This window comes from Heterodontus francisci, chromosome 7 (assembly GCF_036365525.1).
Source record: "Heterodontus francisci isolate sHetFra1 chromosome 7, sHetFra1.hap1, whole genome shotgun sequence".
NCBI classification, from domain to species: Eukaryota; Metazoa; Chordata; class Chondrichthyes; order Heterodontiformes; family Heterodontidae; genus Heterodontus; species Heterodontus francisci.
The window spans coordinates 115,383,533-115,407,544 of NC_090377.1; the positions used below are offsets into that span (position 1 = coordinate 115,383,533).

At 50.8% G+C, this 24,012-nt stretch overlaps 1 protein-coding gene across 4 annotated transcripts in view; it reads right to left on the bottom strand.

Annotated features, from left to right (window-relative positions):
• The window catches only part of LOC137372249 (uncharacterized protein KIAA2012-like), a 109,190-nt gene that overhangs the window by 64,056 nt on the left and 21,122 nt on the right, over positions 1-24,012 (bottom strand). The window contains exons 4-11 of one of the 4 annotated variants that reach the window (XM_068035937.1): positions 16,372-16,551; positions 14,974-15,194; positions 11,728-11,896; positions 10,599-10,741; positions 9,988-10,171; positions 8,205-8,435; positions 6,703-6,933; positions 4,405-4,635 (exon numbers count right to left, since the gene is read on the bottom strand). In XM_068035937.1, the coding sequence (XP_067892038.1) occupies positions 4,405-4,635; positions 6,703-6,933; positions 8,205-8,435; positions 9,988-10,171; positions 10,599-10,741; positions 11,728-11,896; positions 14,974-15,194; positions 16,372-16,551 (1,590 nt within the window). Of the gene's footprint in view, positions 1-4,404; positions 4,636-6,702; positions 6,934-8,204; positions 8,436-9,987; positions 10,172-10,598; positions 10,763-11,727; positions 11,897-14,973; positions 15,195-16,371; positions 16,552-24,012 lie in introns of all 4 variants that reach the window. The other 3 variants (XM_068035936.1, XM_068035938.1, XM_068035939.1) reach the window with 3 other exon arrangements.

Below are 24,012 nucleotides of genomic sequence, written 5' to 3' on the forward strand. Positions count from 1 at the left end.
CAGGTATGTCCTGTACACAAAAAGCAGGACAAATGTAACTTGGCAAATTACTGCTCTATCAGCCTACTCCCGATCAGCAGCAAAGCAATGGAAGGGGTTGTTGACAGTGCTATCAAGCGGCACTTGCTCAGCAATAAGCTGCTCACTGCAGGAGTTCCTCAGGGTAGTGTCCTAGGCCCAACCATCTTCAGCTGCTTCATCAATGACCTTCCCTCCATCATAAGGTCAGAAGTGGGGATGTTCGCTGATGATTGCACAATGTTCAGCACCATTCACGACTCTTCAGATACTGAAGCAGCCCATGTCACAAAACCTGGACAACATCCAGGCTTGGGCTGATAAGTGGCAAGTAACATTTGCACCACAAAAGTGCCGGGCAATGACCATTTCCAACAAGAGAGAATCTAACCATCTCCTCTTAACATTCAGCGGAATTATCATCGCTGAATCCCCCACTATCAACATTCTGGGGGTCACCAATGACCAGAAACTGAACTGGAGTAGCCACATAAATACTGTGGCTACAAGAGCAGGTCAGAGGTTGGGAATTCTGCAGCAAGTAACTCACCTCCTAACTCTCCAATGCCTGTCCACCATCTACAAGGCATAAGTCAAGAATGTGATGAAATACTCTCCACTTGCCTGAATGGGTGCAGCTCCAAAAACATTCAAGAATCTCAACACCATCTAGGACAAAGCAGCCCGCTTGATTGGCACCCCATCACAAACATTCAGTCCCTGCACCACCGATGCTCAGTGGCAGCAGTGTGTACCATCTACAAGATGCACTGCAGCAACTCAGCAAGGCCCCTTCGACAGCACCTTCCAAACCCGCGACCTCTACCACCTGAAAGGACAAGAGCAGCAGATGCATGGTAACACCACTGCCTGCAAGTACCCCTCCAAGCCACACACCATCCTGACTTGGAACTATATCGCCGTTCCTTCACTGTCGCTGGGTCAAAATTCTGGAACTCCCTTCCTAACAGCACTGTGGGTGTACCGACCCCACATGGGCTGCAGCGGGTGAAGAGGGCAGCTCACCACCACCTTCTCAAGGGCAATTAGGGATGGCAATAAATGCTGGTCTAGCCAGTGATGCCCACATCCCACGAACGAATAAAAAAAATCCCCTCCCTCGCCCTTTCCCTGTATCCATTTCTAATCTTTACAAATACTTATTGTGTTCCATTAGGTGGAGATAAAAGTGGCAATTTCCGAAGTTAGATGTCCTAATGGAATGCTGGCCTTTCTATCTAGAGAGCTAGAATACAAGGGGGTAGAAGTCATGCTTCAGTTATACAAAGCCCTGGTGGAACCACACCTGGAGTATTGTGAACAGTTCTGGGCATCACACCTTAGAAAGGATATATTGGCCTTGGAGGGAGTGCAGCGTAGATTTACCAGAATGATATCTGGATTCTAAGGGTTAAGCTATGAGCAGCGATTAAACAAACCAGGGTTCTATTCCCTGGAATTTAGACAGTTAAGGGGTGACTTGATCACAGAGATCGACCGTCGACATGCTGTTCTCCCTTCGTCAGATACAGGAGAAATGCCGTGAACAACAGATGCCCCTCTACATTGCTTTCATTGATCTCATCAAAGCCTTTGACCTCGTCAGCAGATGTGGTCTCTTCAGACTACTAGAAAAGATTGGATGCCCACCAAAGCTACTAAGTATCATCACCTCATTCCATGACAATATGAAAGGCACAATTCAACATGGTGGCTCCTCATCAGACCCCTTTCCTATCCTGAGTGGCATGAAACAGGGCTGTGTTCTCGCACCCACACTTTTTGGGGTTTTCTTCTCCCTGCTGCTTTCACATGCGTTCAAGTCCTCTGAAAAAGGAATTTTCCTCCACACAAAGTCAGGGGGCAGGTTGTTCAACCTTGCCCGTCTAAGAGCGAAGTCCAAAGTACGGAAAGTCCTCATCAGGGAACTCCTCTTTGCTGACGATGCTGCGTTAACATCTCACACTGAAGAGTGCCTGCAGAGTCTCATCGACAAGTTTGCGGCTGCCTGCAATGAATTTGGCCTAACCATCAGCCTCAAGAAAATGAACATCATGGGGCAGGACGTCAGAAATGCTCCATCCATCAATATTGGCGACCATGCTCTGGAAGTGGTTCAAGAGTTCACCTACCTAGGCTCAACTATCACCAGTAACCTGTCTCTAGATGCAGAAATCAACAGCGCATGGGAAAGGCTTCCACTGCTATGTCCAGACTGGCCAAGAGAGTGTGGGAAAATGGTGCACTGACACGGAACACAAATGTATCAAACCTGTGTCCTCAGTACCTTGCTCTATGGCAGCGAGGCCTGGACAACGTATGTCAGCCAAGAGCGACGTCTCAATTCATTCCATCTTCGCTGCCTCCGGAGAATACTTGGCATCAGGTGGCAGGTCCGCATCTCCAACACAGAAGTCCTCGAGGTGGCCAACATCCCCAGCTTATACACCCTACTGAGTCAGCGGCGCTTGAGATGGCTTGGCCATGTGAGCCGCATGGAAGATGGCAGGATCCCCAAAGACACATTGTACAGCGAGCTCGCCACTGGTATCAGACCCACTGGCCGTCCATGTCTCCACTTTAAAGACGTCTGCAAACGCGACATGAAGTCCTGTGACATTGATCACAAGTCGTGGGAGTCAGTTGCCAGCGTTCACCAGAGCTGGAGGGCAGCCATAAAGGTGGGGCTAAAGTGTGGCGAGTCGACGAGACTTAGCAGTTGGCAGGAAAAAAGACAGAGGCGCAAGGAGAGAGCCAACTGTGTAACAGCCCCGACAAACAAATTTTTCTGCAGCACCTGTGGAAGAGTCTGTCACTCTAGAATTGGCCTTTATAGCCACTCCAGGCGCTGCTCCACACACCACTGACCACCTCCAGGCGCTTACCCATTGTCTCTCGAGACAAGGAGGCCAAAGAAGATCACAGTTTTCAAGATATTAAGGGGAACTGATAATGTAGATTGGGATTCTGCTATTACGGGATTTTAGATAGGGGACATAGTCTAACAATTAGAGCCAGAGCTTTCAGGAGTAAAATTAGGAAACACTTCTACACAACAAGAGTGGTAGAAGTTTGGAACTCCCTTCTGCAAATGGCAATTGATGCTAGATCAATTGTTCAGTTTGAAATCTCAGATTGATAGATATTTGTTAACCAAAGGCATTCAGGGATATGGGGCAAAGGTTACAGATCAACCATGATCTCATTGAATGGTGGAACAGGCTTGAGGGGCTGAATGGCCTACTCCTGTTCTTAAATTCCTAAATCTGAGAGACAGATATGCTACAGAGGAAAAATAGATGCCAATCCTTTACTCCTGAACAACATCAAACCAAACATCCTCTGTGTCTGCACCTGAATATGCTGCAAGGATATAAATGTAAAGTTTCCTCCAAATTAATTTCAGAGGGCTTTTTACCCAGATTTCCTCTATTAGAGTGATGACAGGGGCAAACTGCCCCATAACAACGAGGGACGTCTGATTCCAGACTGCTGTTGATCAATCTTATGGGACAGGCTGATATTGTCAAGATAGTTTTGGGCTTTTGAATAGCGAACAACTTTCCTGCTTCAGAACACGTGTCACAATGTCATTGCTCTTTTTCACTTCGTCACGGGGACAGCTTTTAGTTAGGTGCCTCCCTGCTACTTTTGTGAGAAGCCTTACTGGGGGAGCCAAAGAGCAACAACATCAAACCCCATTGACAGCTGAAGGTCTTGGCTGGATCTGGGTCTGAAGCTAGGCCTGGGGCTGGGCTTGTGCATGGGTATGGGCCAGAGCCTGTGCTAAGTCACTAACAACTGCCTCCTTCCTGCAGAGGCAACAATCCTGATCATTCACCTGCTCTATCCGCCTGGTAGAAGGAAACCTCGGGAATAACCAACACCCATTTATTCTCACACCATCATTCTTCACACCAAAACTTAATTTCCCCGTTCTGCTCCAATGACATCATCATTGCACGGAACTATATTAACCATGGGCCTCAGCCAGGGAGGCCAGAAAATCCTGGGCCTGAAGAGATGACAAACGGAGACCCCTTAGAGCTCTACACTGGGGCAGACTGAGATCATCCTCACAAAGCCCCACATTGGAGCAGAGAGAGGCCCTTCATTGAGCTCCGCACTGGGGAAGATAGAGGCCCTTCACTGAGCTCCGCACTGGGGAAGATAGAGGCCCTTCATTGAGCTCCGCACTGGGGAAGATAGAGGCCCTTCACTGAGCTCCGCACTGGGGAAGATAGAGGCCCTTCACTGAGCTCCGCACTGGGGTAGAGGCCCTTCACTGAGCTCCACACTGGGGAAGATAGAGGCCCCTCACTGAGCTCCACACTGGGGCAGAGAGAGGATGAATAACAATTGCAAACAATACAATCCAGTTCTCACCTTCCACCTGACTCCCATCTTCCTCCATCCTGATTCCTATGAATCCGACTATCTTTCCCTCCATCTCCATGTGGCTGGATATCTCTGGTAAAATTCCAACATTCCCTCTATCCAGTCCTGAGCTCTGCTCTCTGCTGATTGTATAATCCCCAATGATCCGGTCGGCCTGGTCCAGTCCTTCCATTCTGGAGGTTTCTGTAGAATCAGGAGCTTCCGACTTTCCTTTGTTTTCTAAGAGACAGAGTGACAAAAATAGAATCACGGGAATTGCAGCACGGAAGGAGGTCATTCGGCCCATCTCACCTGCTCCAGTCCAATCTGGACCTGTTCACTCAAATCCCCTCCGCCACCCTTTCCCCGTATCCTTTTGGAATCTTTTGAAATATTTATCCTGTTCCATTAGGAGGAGTTCAAAGGGACAATTTTCCTATGTTTGCTGCACAAGTTTGCTAATCCTTCTCTCGTGACCCGCACTGACCCCAAACTTCCTCTGTCCCTGTTCCTGAATACAGGGCAGGAATGTAAATGTAAAATTTACTCCACATTCTTGTCAGAGACTGATATTATCAAGATAGTTTGGGGTTTTTGAAAAATAATCATTTTTCCTGCTTCAAGGACGTGTGTCACAATGCCGATTCTCTTTTACATTTTGTCACAGAGGAAGCTTTCAGTTCTGTGCCTCGCTCCATTTTGTGAAGGAGCCTTATTGGGCATCAAAGAGCAGCAATGACCAATCCCGTTGAAAACTGATGGCCTTAGCCTGGTCCTGGGCTGCACCAAAGCAACAGCCTCCATACCACAGAGTAAAGAATCCTGAACGGACACCGGCTCTATTCCCCACCCCGGTAAAGAGATACCTCGGTAAAACCTGTACCCTCCCAATTCTCACACAATCCTTCTTCATGTACACACTGATTTATCCTGTTCTACTCCTGGGACACAGAGGACCTTCACTGAGCTCCACACTGGGACACAGAGGACCTTCACTGAGCTCCACACTGGGGCACAGAGGACCTTCACTGAGCTCCACACAGGGACAGAGATAGACCCCAAACGGAGTGCCACACTGGGACAGAGAGAGGCCCCTCACTGGGCTCCAGACTGGGACAGAGAGAGGCCCTTCACTGAGCTCCACACTGGGACAGAGAGAGGCCCCTCACTGAGCTCCACATTGGGACAGAGAGAGGCCCTCACTGAGCTCCACACTTGGACAGAGAGAGGCCCTTCATTGAGCTCCAGACTGGGACAGAGATAGGCCTCTCACTGAGCTCCACACTGGGCAGAGAGAGGCCCCTCACTGAGCTCCACACTGGGACAGAGATAGACCCCAAACTGAGCTCCACACTGGGATAGACAGTGGCCCCTCACTGAGCTGCACACTGGGACAGAGAGAGGCTCTTCACTGAGCTCCACACTGGGCAGAAAGAGGCCCCTTACTGAGGTCTACACTGGGACAGAGAGAGGCACCTCACTGAGCTCCACACTGGGACAGAGATAAACCCCAAACCGAGCTCCACACTGGGACAGAGAGAGGCCCCTCACTGAGCTCCACACTGGGACAGAGAGAGGCCCCTCATTGAGCTCCACACTGGGCAGAGAGAGGCCCCTCACTGAGCTCCACACTGGGACAGAGATAGACCCCAAACTGAGCTCCACACTGGGCAGAGAGAGGCCTCTCACTGAGCTCCACACTGGGCAGAGCGAGGGCCCTCACTGAACTCCACACTGGGACAGAGATAGACCCCAAACTGAGCTCCACACTGGGCAGAGAGAGGCCCCTTACTGAGGTCTACACTGGGACAGAGAGAGGCCCCTCACTGAGCTCCACACTGGGACAGAGATAGACCCCAAACTGAGCTCCACACTGGGCAGAGAGAGGCCTCTCACTGAGCTCCACACTGGGCAGAGCGAGGGCCCTCACTGAACTCCACACTGGGACAGAGATAGACCCCAAACTGAGCTCCACACTGGGCAGAGAGAGGCCCCTTACTGAGGTCTACACTGGGACAGAGAGAGGCCCCTCACTGAGCTCTACACTGGGACAGAGAGAGGCCCCTCACTGAGCTCCACACTGGGACAGAGAGAGGCCCCTCACTGAGCTCTACACTGGGACAGAGAGAGGCCCCTCACTGAGCTCCACACTGGGACAGAGAGAGGCCCCTCACTGAGCTCTACATTGGGCAGAGAGAGGCCCCTCACTGAGCTCTACATTGGGCAGAGAGAGGCCCCTCACTGAGCTCCACACTGGGGCAGGGAGAGGATGAATAACAATCACAGACAACACAATTCATTCCTCACCTTCCAAAAGACTTTCAGCTTCCTCCACTCTGATTCCCATGAATCCGATTATCTTTCCCTCCATCTCCATGTGGCTGGATAGCTCTGGTAAAATTCCAACATTCCCTCCATTCAGGCCTGAGCTCTGCTCTCTGCTGATTGTATAATCCCCAATGATCCGGTCGGCCTGGTCCAGTCCTTCCATTCTGGAGGTTTCTGTCGAATCAGGAGCTTCCGACTTTCCTTTGTTTTCTAAGAGACAGAGTGACAAAAATAGAATCACGGGAATTGCAGCACGGAAGGAGGCCATTCGGCCCATCTCACCTGCTCCAGTCCAATCTGGACCTGTTCACTCAAATCCCCTCCGCCACCCTTTCCCCGTATCCTTTTGGAATCTTTTGAAATATTTATCCAGTTCCATTAGGAGGAGTTCAAAGGGACAATTTTCCTATGTTTGCTGCACAAGTTTGCTAATCCTTCTCTCGTGACCCGCACTGACCCCAAACTTCCTCTGTCCCTGTTCCTGAATACAGGGCAGGAATGTAAATGTAAAATTTACTCCACATTCTTGTCAGAGACTGATATTATCAAGATAGTTTGGGGTTTTTGAAAAATAATCATTTTTCCTGCTTCAAGGACGTGTGTCACAATGCCGATTCTCTTTTACATTTTGTCACAGAGGAAGCTTTCAGTTCTGTGCCTCGCTCCATTTTGTGAAGGAGCCTTATTGGGCATCAAAGAGCAGCAATGACCAATCCCGTTGAAAACTGATGGCCTTAGTCTGGTCCTGGGCTGCACCAAAGCAACAGCCTCCATACCACAGAGTAAAGAATCCTGAACGGACACCGGCTCTATTCCCCACCCCGGTAAAGAGAAACCTCGGTAAAACCTGTACCCTCCCAATTCTCACACAATCCTTCTTCATGTACACACTGATTTATCCTGTTCTACTCCTGGGACACAGAGGACCTTCACTGAGCTCCACACTGGGACACAGAGGACCTTCACTGAGCTCCACACTGGGACACAGAGGACCTTCACTGAGCTCCACACTGGGACACAGAGGACCTTCACTGAGCTCTACAATGGGACAGACTGAGGTCCCTCATTAAGCTGTGCACTGGGACAAAGATAGACCTCTCACTAGGCTCCACACTGGGGCAGACAGTGGCCCCTCACTGAGCTCCATGCTGGGTCAGAGAGCGGCCCTAAACTGAGCTCCACACTAGCCCAGACAGGGGCCCCTCACTGAGCTCCACGCTGATGCAGAGAGAAGCTCCACACTGGGGCAGAGAAAGGCCCCTCACTGAGCTCCACGCTGTTGCAGAGAGAAGCTCCACACTGGGGCAGAGAAAGGCCCCTCACTGAGCTCCACGCTGTTGCAGAGAGAGGCTCCACACTGGGGCAGAGAAAGGCCCCTCACTGAGCTCCACACTGGGATAGACAGTGGCCCCTCACTGAGCTCCACACTGGGGCAGAGAGAGGATGAATAACAATCACAGACAACACAATTCCTTCCTCACCTTCCAAAAGACTTTCATCTTCCTCCACACTGATTCCTATGAACCCGACTATTTTTCCCTCTATCTCCATGTGGCTGCATATCTCTGGTAAAATTCCAGCATTCCCTCCATTCAGGCCTGAGCTCTGCTCTCTGCTGATTGTATAATCCCCAATGATCCGGTTGGCCTGGTCCAGTCCTTCCATTCTGGAGGTTTCCGTAGAATCAGGAGCTTCCAACTTTCTTTTGTTTTCTAAGAGACAGAGTGACAAAAATAGAATCACGGGAATTGCAGCACGGAAGGAGGCCATTCGGCCCTTCTCACCTGCTCCAGTCCAATCTGGACCTGTTCACTCAAATCCCCGCACCCGCCCTTTCCCCGTATCCTTTTGGAATCTTTTGAAATATTTATCCTGTTCCATTAGGTGGAGTTCGAAGGGGCAATTTTCTTAAGTTTGCTGCCCAAATCTGGGAGACAAATGCTCTACAGGCGGAATAATAGATGCTAATCCTTCTCTCCTGACCCGCACTGACCCCAAACCTCCTCTGTCCCTGCTCCTGAAAACAGTGCAGCAATGTAAATGTAAAATTTCCTCAAATTAGTTTTAGAGAGCTTTCTATCCACGTTTCCTCTGATAGAACAGAGTGAAGTCAGGGCCAAACTGCCCCATAACAACCAGCAGACTGCTGTTGATCAATCTTATGGGACAGGCTGATATTGTCAAGATAGTTTTGGGCTTTTGAATAGCGAACAACTTTCCTGCTTCAGAACACGTGTCACAATGTCATTGCTCTTTTTACAGAGTCAGAAGCAGCTTTTAATTAGGTGCCTCCCCCATTTTCGGTAGGGGCCCATTTGGAGACAAAGAGCAACAACATGAAACCCCATTGACAGCTGTAGGCCTTGGACTGGGCCTGGGGTTGTGGTTAGGTCTGGGACTGGGCTGAGGCACTAACGAATGTTTCCCCACCACCGAGAACAAAATCCCAACCGTACACCTGCTCTATCCTGCCTGGTACAGAGAGAAACCTGACGTTCAAACCAGCACCCATGTATCCTCACACCATCATTCTTCATCATCACAGTTAGATATCCTGTTCCTTCACATTGGCACCATGATAGGGCCCTCACTTAGTCAGACTGTGGCATTCTCTCTCTTTGTTACGGTCCCTAATTTGGTGCCAGCATATGTTAACATTAATCCTTTGGACCCTTGATCCAATTTTCAGAAATATTCACCTCATTGATTTAAGCAGCTTCTCCAACCCACTTTGCCAGATCCTGATTGGCCCAGGGCTAAAGCGTTCTCTAATTTCACCCGTGTTATGGAGTACAATTGAGGTCAGGTTAAAGTGACTATAATTTTTCAAGATGATTCCTTTTCCTTTTTTGAATGGGAATGTTAGAATCACACCCTCCACTCCTTGGGGATAATATCTGCCCACAAACATTTTTGGATATTCTGGTTTTCCAGGTTAGGTAGAGAGTAAAGCTCCCTTGACACTGTCCCATCAAACACTCCCAGGGCAGGAACAGCACAGATTGAGGTGGAGATTGGGTTGGAGCTGTAGCTGGATTGAGCAATGTTTGGGTTGGGGTGAAGCAGTTGTTGGGTTGGGTTTGGGGCCGGGGTTGAGATGGGGGAGCGAGTTGGGATGGGGGTGTTTGAGGGGGGTTGATATGGGCTGGGGTTAAGGTTAGGGTTGGTGGCTCAGCCAGCGCTGGTCTAGTGTCTGAGGTAATGGTTGCCATCTCCTGTTGCTGTGCTGTTCCCCTCAGCACGAATATATCTCTCGTTCCCTACCTGTCCCCTCATCTTGGATATCTTCTCCCTTCTTCTTTGGATGGCTGATGTCCATCAACGGGGGCAGAACCAATCTCTGTTTGAGTTGCGCTGCTTCAGGATTTGCTCCTCCCCTTCGTCTCCCAGCATGCCGTGCTGCTGCTACAGACCTTCTCCTAGTTCTGGGCAGTTTCAACATCTCCAGCTGTTCCATATCAAAGCACATTATTGGTCAAAGTACAAGACACGGAAAGGAGAACAGACTAACACACGCACTCCTTCAACAGGTTCCTGTACATGTACAGTACACAGCAAGTAAACGGGAATGATTCACTCCTGTCTGGTTCTGTACAGCCCATATGTGTCTCAGTACTGAAGCACTCCCATAGTACTGCACCAGCAATTTGGGCTTGAACCCTCAATCATGTGAGTCAGGGATGAGAGTGATATTCCCTGAGCAAAGTTACCATTCAGTCCATATACTTTCTGAACAGGCCGACTGAACCGAGAGAATGGTGAGTTGGAAGTTTGACAGTGTTGTTTCTCGATGGGGCTGGGATTCCTAAATGCCTGAACATTCTGAATGGATTTACAAGAAGAGGGTCACGGTTAGCCCTAATGCCAAGTCTTACCTCACCACTGCCGTCTTCCTCAATTGGTCGCAGTCCTGCTCCAATCTCTGAGTGGATAGGCGGAAGCTGCAATTGTCCGGTCGTAGAGTTGGGAGGCTCCATATGTTGTCTTGAACCGCACTGGCCATTGGTTCTGCTTTTCACTGGGTTAGGGGGACAGGTCACTGCAGGTGTGAGAGTTCAGGTCAGTGCAGATGTGAGAAGTCAGGTCAGTGCAGATGTGAGAGGTCAGGTCACAGCAGATGTGAGAGGTCAGGTCACGGCATGTGTGAGAGGTCAGGCCAGTGCAGAGGTCTGAGGTCAGGTTAGTGCTGATGTGAGAGGTCGGGTCAGTGCAGAGGTGAGAGGTCAGATTAGTGCATATGTGAGACGTCAGGTCACAGCATATGTGAGAGGTCAGGTCACAGCAGATGTGAGAGGTCAGGTCACGGTAGATGTGAGAGGTCAGGTCACGGCAGATGTGAGAGGTCAGGTCAGTGCAGATGTGAGAGGTCAGGTCAGTGCAGATGTGAAAGAGCAGCAATGAACAAAGAAAAAGCCACAAAGGGCTCCAGTAGAAACTCAGACTGAACCCTAGGAGTGAATATGTGACCAACTGCCCCAATTTGGAAAGGGTTTGATGGCCATCTCCCTCCCTCCTGTCTCACACCCGCTAACAATTCCCAGGATTAGAGCAACTGATTGGAGGAGATAGCCCTGCATCAAGGGCCCTGCCATTGCAAGCTATGAACCCAGCACAGGACATCACTTTAACCCCTCTGCACCCACCCTACATCTCAATCTTCCCTCATGTACCTCAATCTTCCCGCCACCATGTACCTTAGTGTCTCTCCTCATGTACTTCAACTTTCTCACTGTTTACTTCAGTCTCCCTCTTCCCCCATGTACCTCAGTCTCTCTCTGTCCATGTACCTAAGTCTTTCTCCCCATGTACCCTGCTCTCTCTGTGTACCTCAGTCCCCCTCCCAACCCCGCGTACCATAGTTTCCACACCCCACACAATGCTGCCACAACAACCTCCCCCTCCCTCGTACCACAGTCGCTCTGAACCCTGCTCTCTCCTGCATACCGATCCCCAGGGCTGTTGCATTCTGACAGATAGTGGAACACCCCTTTTAATAACACTCACCACTCAAGCCTCTCCTCGCCCCAGCCAGCGGCCCCCCGTAATAGGTCATTCGGGATTTCCGACTGCACAGCTGAGAGGAATCGATTGTTGGCCGTCCCAGCATGCTGGACTTCTGCCCATGGCCCCTCCCTTTGTCAGGCTGACCTCCGCTTAGGGGGTTGGGGGGAGGCTGTGGGACAGAGATAGTTCCTAATGAGAATCCAAGAACATCATGGAATCAATGCAAAGGTGGAGCGGGAGTGGGAAATCGGAGGGGGCTGGGGGTTGGGGGGAAGGGCTGGTGCCAGGATGTTGGAGAATGACTGGAAACCCAAACCAGGCAATGATTGGAATGAGCAGGAATTCCCCAGCTCTCTGCCTGGTTCCAATTTCATTCCCCACCATTTACAGTGTCGCACAGCAATTTGAGCGGGTCTGTCACCAGGATTGCTGACACTGCAGAGGCAACAGACGGATATGAGGGGAGAAACAGAGGGGTATGAGGGGAGCAGTAGAGGAGTGTGAGGGGAGAAATAGAGGGGTATGAGGGGAGAAACAGAGGGGTATGAGGGGAGAAACAGAGGGGTATGAGGGGAGCAGTAGAGGAGTGTGAGGGGAGAAATAGAGGGGTATGAGGAGAGAAACAGAGGGGTACGAGGGGAGAAACAGAGGGGTATGAGGGGAGCAGTAGAGGAGTATGAGGAGAGAAATAGAGGGGTATGAGGGGAGCAGTAGAGGATAATGAGGGGAGAAACAGAGGGGTATGAGGGGAGCAGTAGAGGAGTGTGAGAGGAGAAATAGAGGGGTATGAGGGGAGAAACAGAGGGGTATGAGGGGAGAAACAGAGGGGTATGAGGGGAGCAGTAGAGGAGTGTGAGGGGAGAAATAGAGGGGTATGAGGGGGGAAACAGAGGGGTACGAGGGGAGAAACAGAGGGGTATGAGGGGAGTAGTAGAGGAGTATGAGGGGAGAAATAGAGGGGTATGAGGGGAGCAGTAGAGGGGTATGAGGGGAGCAGTAGAGGACTATGAGGAGAGAAACAGAGGGGTATGAGGGTAGAAACAGAGGGGTATGAAGGGAGAAATAGTGGGGTATGATGGGAGCAGTAGAGGAGTATGAGGAGAGAAACAGAGGGGTATGAGGGGAGAAATAGAGGGGTAGGAGGGAGCAGTAGAGGACTATGAGGAGAGAAACAGAGGGGTATGATGGGAGCAGTAGAGGAGTATGAGGAGAGAAACAGAGGGGTATCAGGGTAGAAACAGAGGGGTAGGAGGGAGCAGTAGAGGAGTATGAGGGGAGCAGCAGAGGGGTATGAGGGGAACAGCAGAGGGGTATGAGGGGAGCAGTAGAGGACTATGAGGAGAGAAAAAGAGGAGTAGTTTGGGAGAAATAGAGGGGTATGAGGGGAGCAGTGGAGGAGTATGAGGGGAGAAATATAGGGGTATGAGAAACAGAGGTGTATGAGGGGAAGAGCAGAGGGGTATGAGGGGAGAAACAGAGGCGTATGAGGGGAGCAGTAGAGGGGTATGAGGGGAGCAGCAGAGGGGTATGAGGGGAACAGCAGAGGGGTATGAGGGGAGAAACAGAGGGGTATGAGGGGAGAAACAGAGGGGTATGAGGGGAGCAGTAGAGGAGTATGAGGGGAGCAGCAGAGGGGTATGATGGGAACAGCAGAGGGGTATGAGGGGAGAAACAGAGGGGTATGAGGGGAGAAACAGAGGGGTATGAGGGGAGCAGTAGAGGGGTATGAGGGGAGAAACAGAGGGGTATGAGGGGACCAACAGAGGGGTATGAGGGGAGAAACAGAGGGGTATGAGGGGAACAGTAGAGGACTATGAGGAGAGAAACAGAGGGGTATGAGGGTAGAAATAGAGGGGTATGAGGGGAGAAACAGAGGGGTATGAGGGGAGAAACAGAGGGGTATGAGGGGAGCAGTAGAGGGGTATGAGGGGAGAAACAGAGGGGTATGAGGGGAACAGTAGAGGACTATGAGGAGAGAAACAGAGGTGTATGAGGGGAGAAACAGAGGGGTATGAGGGGAGCAGTAGAGGGGTATGAGGGGAGAAACAGAGGGGTATGAGGGGACCAACAGAGGGGTATGAGGGGAGAAACAGAGGGGTATGAGGGGAGAAACAGAGGGGTATGAGGGGACCAACAGAGGGGTATGAGGGGAGAAACAGAGGGGTATGAGGAGAGAAACAGAGGGGTATGAGGGGACCAACAGAGGGGTATGAGGGGAGAAACAGAGGGGTATGAGGGGAGAAAGAGAGGGGTATGAGGGGAGCAGTAGAGGGGTATGAGGGGAGAAACAGAGGGGTATGAGGGGAGAAACAGAGGGGTATGAGGGGAGCAGTAGAGGGGTATGAGGGGAGAAACAGAGGGGTATGAGGGGACCAACAGAGGGGTATGAGGGGAGAAACAGAGGGGTATGAGGGGAACAGTAGAGGACTATGAGGAGAGAAACAGAGGGGTATGAGGGTAGAAATAGAGGGGTATGAGGGGAGAAACAGAGGGGTATGAGGGGAGAAACAGAGGGGTATGAGGGGAGAAACAGAGGGGTATGAGGGGAGCAGTAGAGGGGTATGAGGGGAGAAACAGAGGGGTATGAGGGGAACAGTAGAGGACTATGAGGAGAGAAACAGAGGTGTATGAGGGGAGAAACAGAGGGGTATGAGGGGAGCAGTAGAGGGGTATGAGGGGAGAAACAGAGGGGTATGAGGGGACCAACAGAGGGGTATGAGGGGAGAAACAGAGGGGTATGAGGGGAGAAACAGAGGGGTATGAGGGGACCAACAGAGGGGTATGAGGGGAGAAACAGAGGGGTATGAGGGGAGAAACAGAGGGGTATGAGGGGACCAACAGAGGGGTATGAGGGGAGAAACAGAGGGGTATGAGGGGAACAGTAGAGGACTATGAGGAGAGAAACAGAGGGGTATGAGGGGAGAAACAGAGGGGTATGAGGGGAGCAGTAGAGGGGTATGAGGGGAGAAACAGAGGGGTATGAGGGGACCAACAGAGGGGTATGAGGGGAGAAACAGAGGGGTATGAGGGGAACAGTAGAGGACTATGAGGAGAGAAACAGAGGGGTATGAGGGGAGAAACAGAGGGGTATGAGGCAAGCAGTAGAGGGGTATGAAGGGAGAAACAGAGGGGTATGAGGGGAACAGTAGAGGACTATGAGGAGAGAAACAGAGGGGTATGAGGGTAGAAATAGAGGGGTATGAGGGGAGAAACAGAGGGTATGCTCCTCTGGCAAACATCTCTCACCCTGTCTAACCCTTGCAGGGTACCTTGTACCTGTTGAGCCTCTTCCTTGATCTGCTGCAGGTCACTGGGTGGTATTGACATCACAGCGTCGAGACTAGACTCCCGCAGGTCTTCAAACTCCTCTCCACTCTCCCTCTTCATCCATCTTTCACTTCCCCCACACCTGTTCCTGTCAGACTGCATTCCTCTATCCTCAGCAGCAGTGCTGGAGCAGGACTCACCTTAACAAACAAAAATGCTTTAGTTTATTTAAACACTGTGACCATCTCCTTTCCTGACGCACCTGCAGGGCATTCATTAGAGTCGAGATCTGAACAAAACAGTAATGGGGAAGGCTCAGACTGGTGGCATTGGACCTTCCTTACTGCCAGGTGTGGGTTGGTATTCCTAGTTTAACTGCCGAAAACCCACATTCTAGGCTCCAGCCAGGATGTACCAGGGTGATGGGTTAATAGTGTTTAATCTTAACTAGCTGTTCACTAGGGATAATTCACGTGAGGTACACAATGCAGCACTTTCCAGCTGAATTAAACAATGATATTGGGAAAGATTCCTTCAAAATGTTTGGAACAATTAGCCAGTCAGGATATGATACGATTGGAGTTAATGGGCCTTTGGGATGGGCTTTCGTTAAAGATTATGATTAAGAAATAAGGGAAATCCATCTATATTCCTATATCATACTTGCATATTGTTTACATTTAGATTTGCTTTATCATCCCAAATGGACACTCACTTTCCTCTTTATGCCTTGCTAACCCAACAATAAGTTAATGGTGTGTTGAAAGAAAAAGGATTAGTACAGATAGGGTGTTAATGGACTGAAAATTGAACAGCTGCAAGTACAAACATGAAAAAAAAACTGTGAAATATTGTTTGCCTTTGCTCCACGACCTTCTGGTCAGCTATTCTGTGACCTTGTCCTATTTACACCTTCTCCTTTGTTATCTCTTGCCCCACCCCCGCTTTACTTGCTTATAACCTTTTACATTTCTAATATTTGCCAGTTCTGAAGAAGGGTCACTGACCTGAAACGTTAACTCTGCTTCTCTCTCCACAGATGCTGCCAGATCTGCTGAGTATTTCCAGCATTTCTTGTTTTTATTTCAGATTTCCAGCATCTGCAGTATTTTGCTTTTATTTTATAATTACGATGCTGGTTGTAACAGTAACTCTTTATTAAATGGTGATGATTAATCCATCCTTGGAATGCAGTCCCAGGTCTCCAGCTTGTATCTATATTATTTCACACTGTGAACAGTGTGGGTTACTGTAGATGTCCCACACCTATGACTGGTGCTGCATCAACACCAACAGTTCACCATAGGTCTGTTGGGCCACAGGCTCTGCTCTGATAACCACACTGACTCTAATTTAGTGTTGATGGATGTTCAGTACCTGGATCAAGAGCTGTCTCCTCCTCCTCTGAACATGGCCAAGTCCGGTAGAGGTGAGCAAACGGAAGGCAGGGAAGGACGAGATAGGGTCGAGGCACCTCAGACAAGTCATATTTAGCCTGCTGCTGAAGGAAGGAGTTCAGGGAAGTGCCTCTGAGCAGGTTTGGGTCACTGATACAACCTGTGCAGACAGATACATTTTCTATTAATATCGGGATGTACAGTGGAGTGACAGGGGAGTTTCAGGGCTTGTACAGCAGAGAGGCCAGGGGTTTGGAGCCCATAGAGTACAGAGTAGCATTATACCCCATCCAGCTCCCCACCCTCACACACAATGTACCCCATCCAGCTCCCCACCCTCACACACAATGTACCCCATCCAGCTCCCCACCCTCACACACACTGTATCCCATCCAGCTCCCCACCCTCACACACACTGTATCCCATCCAGCTCCCCACCCTCACACACAATGTACCCCATCCAGCTCCCCACCCTCACACACAATGTACCCCATCCAGCTCCCCACCCTCACACACAATGTACCCCATCCAGCTCCCCACCCTAACACACACTGTATCCCATCCAGCTCCCCACCCTCATACACACTGTACCCCATCCAGCTCCCCACCCTCACACACAATGTACCCCATCCAGCTCCCCACCCTCACACACACTGTACCCCATCCAGCTCCCCACCTTCTCACACACACTGTACCCCATCCAACTCCTCACCTTCTCACACACACTGTATCCCATCCAGCTCCCCACCCTCACACACAATGTACCCCATCCAGCTCCCCACCCTAACACACACTGTATCCCATCCAGCTCCCCACCCTCACACACAATGTACCCCATCCAGCTCCCCACCCTAACACACAATGTACCCCATCCAGCTCCCCACCCTAACACACACTGTATCCCATCCAGCTCCCCACCCTCACACACACTGTACCCCATCCAGCTCCCCACCCTCACACACAATGTACCCCATCCAGCTCCCCACCCTCACACACACTGTACCCCATCCAACTCCGCACCCTCACACACACTGTACCCCATCCAACTCTCCACCCTCACACACACTGTACCCCATCCAACTCCTCACCTTCTCACACACACTGTATCCCATCCAGCTCCCCACCTTCTCACACACACTGTACCCCATCCAACTCCTCACCCTCACACACACTCTGTACCCCATCCAACTCCTTACCCACACGCACACTGTACCCTATCCAACTCCTCACCCTCACACGCACACTGTACCCTATCCAACTCCTCACCCTCACACACACACTGTACCCCATCCAACTCCTCACCCTCACACACATTGTACCCTATCCAACTCCTCACCCTCACACGCACACTGTACCCTATCCAACTCCTCACCCTCACACACACACTGTACCCCATCCAACTCCTTACCCTCACGCACACTGTACCCTATCCAACTCCTCACCCTCACACGCACACTGTACCCTATCCAACTCCTCACCCTCACACACACACTGTACCCCATCCAACTCCTCACCCTCACACACATTGTACCCTATCCAACTCCTCACCCTCACACACACACTGTACCCCATCCAACTCCCCACCCTCACACACACTGTACCCCATCCAACTCCTCACCCTCACGCACACTGTACCCTATCCAACTCCTCACCCTCACACACACACTGTACCCCATCCAACTCCCCACCCTCACACACACTGTACCCCATCCAACTCCTCACCCTCACACACACTCTGTACCCCATCCAACTCCACACCCTCTCACACACACTGTACGCCATCCAACTCCTCACCCTCACACACACTCTGTACCCCATCCAACTCCGCACCCTCTCTCACACTGTACCCCATCCAGCTCCTCACCCGCACACACACTGTACCCCATCCAACTCCGCACCCTCTCTCACACTGTACCCCATCCAGCTCCTCACCCTCACACACTCTGTACCCCATCCAACTCCTCACCTTCTCACACACACTGTACCCCATCCAGCTCCCCACCCTCACACACACTCTGTACCCCATCCAACTCCCCACCCTCTCACACACACTGTACCCCATCCAACTCCTCACCCTCTCACACACTCTGTACCCCATCCAACTCCCCACCCTCTCACACACACTGTACCCCATCCAACTCCTCACCTTCTCACACACACTGTACCCCATCCAACCCCTCACCCTCACACACACTCTGTACCCTATCCAACTCCTCACCCTCTCACACACACTGTACCCCATCCAGCTCCTCACCCTCACACACACTGTACCCCATCCAACCCCTCACCCTCACACACACACTGTACCCCATCCAACTCCTCACCTTCTCACACACACTGTACCCCATCCAACTCCTCACCTTCGCACACACACTGTACCCCATCCAACTCCTCACCCTCACACACACACTGTACCCCATCGAGCTCCCCACCCTCACACACACTGTACCCCATCCAACTCCTCACTCTCTCACACACACTGTACCCCATACAACTCCCCACCCTCACACACACTGTACCCCATCCAGCTCCTCACCCTCACACACACTGTACCCCATCCAACTCCTCACCTTCTCACACACACTGTACCCCATCCAACTCCCCACCCTCTCACACACTGTACCCCATCCAAATCCCCACCCTCTCACACACTGTACCCCATCCAGCTCCTCATCCTCACACACACTGTACCCCCTACAACCGCCCACCCTCTCACTCACACTGTACCCCATCCAACCCCCCACCCTCACACACACTGTACCCCATCCAACTCCCCACCCTCACACACACTGTACCCCATCCAACTCCCCACCCTCTCACACACTGTACCCCATCCAGCTCCTCATCCTCACACACACTGTACCCCCTACAACCGCCCACCCTCTCACTCACACTGTACCCCATCCAACCCCCCACCCTCACACACACTGTACCCCATCCAACTCCCCACCCTCACACACACTGTACCCCATCCAATTCCCCACCCTCTCACACAGGTAAGGCAGATGAACTCAGAGCATGGATCGGTACGTGGGATTGTGATATTATAGCTATTAGGGAAACGTGGTTGAGGGATGGGCCGGACTGGCAGCTCAATGTTCCGGGGTACCGATGCTTCCGGCGTGACAGAGGTGGAGGTAAGAGAGGAGGGGGAGTTGCATTATTCATTCGGGAGAATATCACGGCAGTACTTAGAGAGGATATCCCAGGGGGAATGTCCAGCGAGGCCATATGGGTAGAACTTAGAAATAAGAAAGGGGTGATCACTTTAATGGGATTATACTATAGGCCCCCCAGTAGTCAGAGGGAATTGGAAGAGCATATATGTAGGGAAATCACAGATAGGGGTAGGAATTACAGGGTTGTAATAGTCGGTGATTTTAACTTCCCTAATATTGACTGGGACTGCCTTCGTGCTAAGGGATCAGATGGGGAAGAATTTGTTAAGTGTGTCCAGGATAGTTTTCTGCAGTAGTATGTGGATGGCCCTACTGGAGAAGGGGCTACACGATCTTCTTTTAGGAAGTGAGGATGGGCAGGTGGGTGATGTGTCAGTGGGGGAGCACTTTGGGACCAGTGACCATAACTCTATTAGCTTCAAGATAGTTATAGAAAAGGTTAGGACTGGTCCTCAGGTTGAAGTCCTAAATTTGGGGAAGTCTAATTTCGATGGCATCAGGTAGGAACTCTCAAAAGTTGAATGGAAGAGGCTGTTTACAGGTAAAGGGATGTCTGGCAAGTGGGAGGCTTTTAAAAGTGAGATAGGAAGAGTTCAGGGCTGGCATGTTCCTGTTAGATAGAAGGGCAAGGTTGGCAAGTTTAGGGAACCTTGGTTGACGAGGGATATTGAGGGTCTGGTCAAGGCAAAGAAGGAGGCATATGTCAGGTATAGGCAGCTGGGATTGAGTATGTCCCTTGAGGAGTATAGGGGATGTAGGACTACACTTAAGAAGGAAATTAGGAGGGCGAAAAGAGGGCATGAGATTTCCCTGGCAGATAAGATAAAGGAGAATCCTAAAAGATTCTATAAGTATATTAAGAGTAAAAGGGTAGCTAGGGAGAGAGTAGGTCCCCTTAAAGATCAGTGTGGTAATCTACGTGTGGAGCCACAGGAAATGGGCGAGGTCTTAAATGAATACTTCTCGTCTGTATTTACCGTAGAGAAGGTCATGGAAGCTAGTGAGTTCAAGGGAGGGAACAGCGATATCCTGGAGCATTTCAACATGAGAAAGGAGGAAGTTGTTGGAGGTTTTGAAGCGCATTAAGGTGGATAAATCCCCAGGGCCTGACCAGGTGTATCCTATGGGAAGCAAGGGAGGAGATTGCTGGGGTCCTGGCAGAGATTTTTGTATCATCGTTAGCAACAGGTGAGGTACCAGAAGACTGGAGGATGGCTAATGTTGTGCCTTTATTTAAGAAGGGCAGCAGGGATAAGCCAGGGAACTACAGGCTGGTGAGCCTTACATCAGTGGTGGGAAAGTTATTGGAAGGGATTCTGAGAGACAGGATTTATATGCATTTGGAAAGGCATGGTCTGATTAGGGATAGTCAACATGGCTTTGTGCGTGGGAAATCATGTCTCACGAATTTGATTGAGTTTTTTGAGGAGGTGACCAAGAGGATTGATGAGGGCAGGGTGGTGGACGTTGTCTACATGGACTTTAGCAAGGCCTTTGACAAGGTCCCGCATGGTAGGCTGGTCCAGAAGGTTCGAACACATGGGATCCAGGGTGAGCTAGCAAATTGGATACAAAATTGGCTTGGTGATAGGAGGCAGAGGGTGGTAGTGGAGGGTTGTTTTTCAGATTGGAGGCCGGTGACCAGTGGTGTGCCGCAGGGATCGGTGCTGGGCCCTCTGTTGTTTGTCATATATATTATTGACTTGGATGTGAATGTAAGGGGCATGATTAGTAAGTTTGCAGATGACACCAAAATTGGTGGTATAGTGGATAGTGAAGAAGGTTGTCTAAGGTTACGACAGGATATAGATAAACTGGGAAAGTGGGCAAGGGATTGGCAAATGAAATTTAACGCAGACAAGTGTGAGGTGATGCATTTTGGGAAGTTAAACCAGGGCAGGACATATACAGTGAATGGCAGGCCCCTGGTGAGTGTTGTTGAGCAGAGAGAATTTGGGGTGCAAGTACATAGTTCCCTGAAAGTGGCAACACAGGTAGACAGGGTGGTGAAGAAGGCATATGGCATGCTTGCCTTCATCGGCCGAGGCATTGAGTACAAGAGTTGGGACATCATGTTACAGTTGTACATAACGTTGGTTAGGCCACATTTGGAGTACTGTGTGCAGTTCTGGTCGCTACACTACAGGAAAGATGTGATTAAGCTAGAGAGGGTGCAGAAAAGATTCACAAGGATGTTGCCTGGTTTGGAGGGCTTGAGTTATAAAGAGAGATTGGATAGATTAGATTAGATTAGATTAGAGATACAGCACTGAAACAGGCCCTTCGGCCCACCGAGTCTGTGCCGAACATCAACCACTCATTTATACTAATCCTACACTAATCCCATATTCCTACCAAACATCCCCACCTGTCCCTATATTTCCCTATCACCTACCTATATAGGCTGGGTCTGTTTTCCCTGGAGCGAAGGAGGCTGAGACGGGACATGATAGAGGTATATAAAATAATGAGAGGCATAGATAATGTAGATAGCCAGAGTCTGTTTCTCATGGTAGAGGTGTCTAAAACTAGATTTAAGGTGAGAAGGAGTTTTAAAGGGGATCAAAGGGGTAAATGTTTCACGCAAAGAATAGTGGGTATCTGGAATGAGCTGCCAGAGGAGGTGGTGGAGGCAAGAACAGTAGCAACATTTAAGAGGCATCTGGACAGGTACTTGAATGAGCAAGGCATAGAGGGATATGGAATTAATGCAGGCAGGTGGGATTAGTATAGATAGGCATTATGGTCGGCATGGACGCGGTGGGCTGAAGGGCCTGTTTCTCTGCTGTACAACTCCATGACTCTATGACACATTGTACCCCATCCAACTCCCCCACTCACATATACTGTACCCCATCCAACTCCCCACCTCTCACAAACACACTGTACCCCATCCAATTCCCCACACTCTCACACACACACTGTACCCCATCCCACTCCCTACCCTCTCACACACATGCTGTACCCCATCCAACTCCCCACCCTCTCACACACACACTGTACCCCATTCAACTCCCCACCCTCTCACACACACTGTACTCCATCCAACTCCCCACCCTCTCACACACACACTGTACCCCATTCAACTCCCCACCCTCTCACACACACTGTACCCCATACAACTCCCCACCCTCTCACACACACACTGTACCCCATTCAACTCCCCACCCTCTCACACACACTGTACCCCATCCAACTCCCCACCCTCTCACACACACACTGTACCCCATTCAACTCTCCACCCTCTCACACACACTGTACCCCATCCAATTCCCCACACTCTCACACACACACTGTACCCAGCCAACTCTCCACCCTCACATATACTGTACCCCATCCAACTCCCCACCCTATCACACACACACTGTACCCCATCCCACTCCCCACCCTCTCACACACATGCTGTACCTCATCCAACTCCCCACCCTCTCACAGACACTGTACCCCATCCAACTCCCCACCCTCTCACACACACACTGTACCCCATTCAGCTCCCCACCCTCTCAGACACACACTGTACCCCATCCCACTCCCCACCCTCTCACACACATGCTGTACCTCATCCAACTCCCCACCCTCTCACAGACACTGTACCCCATCCAACTCCCCACCCTCTCACACACACACTGTACCCCATTCAACTCCCCACCCTCTCACACACACACTGTACCCCATTCAACTCCCCACCCTCTCACACACACTGTACCCCATTCAACTCCCCACCCTCTCACACACACTGTACCCCATCCAACTCCCCACCCTTTCACACACACACTGTACCCCATTCAACTCCCCACCCTCTCACACACACGCTGTACCCCATCCAACTCTCCATCCTCTCACACACTGTACCCCATCCAATTCCCCACCTTCTCTCACACACACTGTATCCCATCCAACTCCCCACCCTCTCACACACACTGTACCCCATCCAACTCTCCATCCTCTCACACACACACTGTATCCCATCCAACTCCCCACCCTCTCACACACTGTACCCCATCCAATTCCCCACTTTCTCACACACACACTGTACCCCATCCAACTCCCCACCTTCTCACACACACTGTATCCCATCCAACCCTCCCAAACACACTGTATCCCATCCAACTCCCCACCCTCTCACACACACTGTACCCCATCCAACTCTCCATCCTCTCACACACACACTGTACCCCATCCAACTCCCCACCTTCTCACACACACTGTATCCCATCCAACCCTCCCAAACACACTGTACCCCATCCAACTCTCCATCCTCTCACATACACACTGTATCCCATCCAACTCCCCACCCTCTCACACACACTGTACCCCATCCAACTCTCCAACCTCTCACACACACACTGTACCCCATCCAACTCCCCACCTTCTCACACACACTGTATCCCATCCAACCCTCCACCCTCCCAAACACACTGTACCCTATCCAACTCTTCACG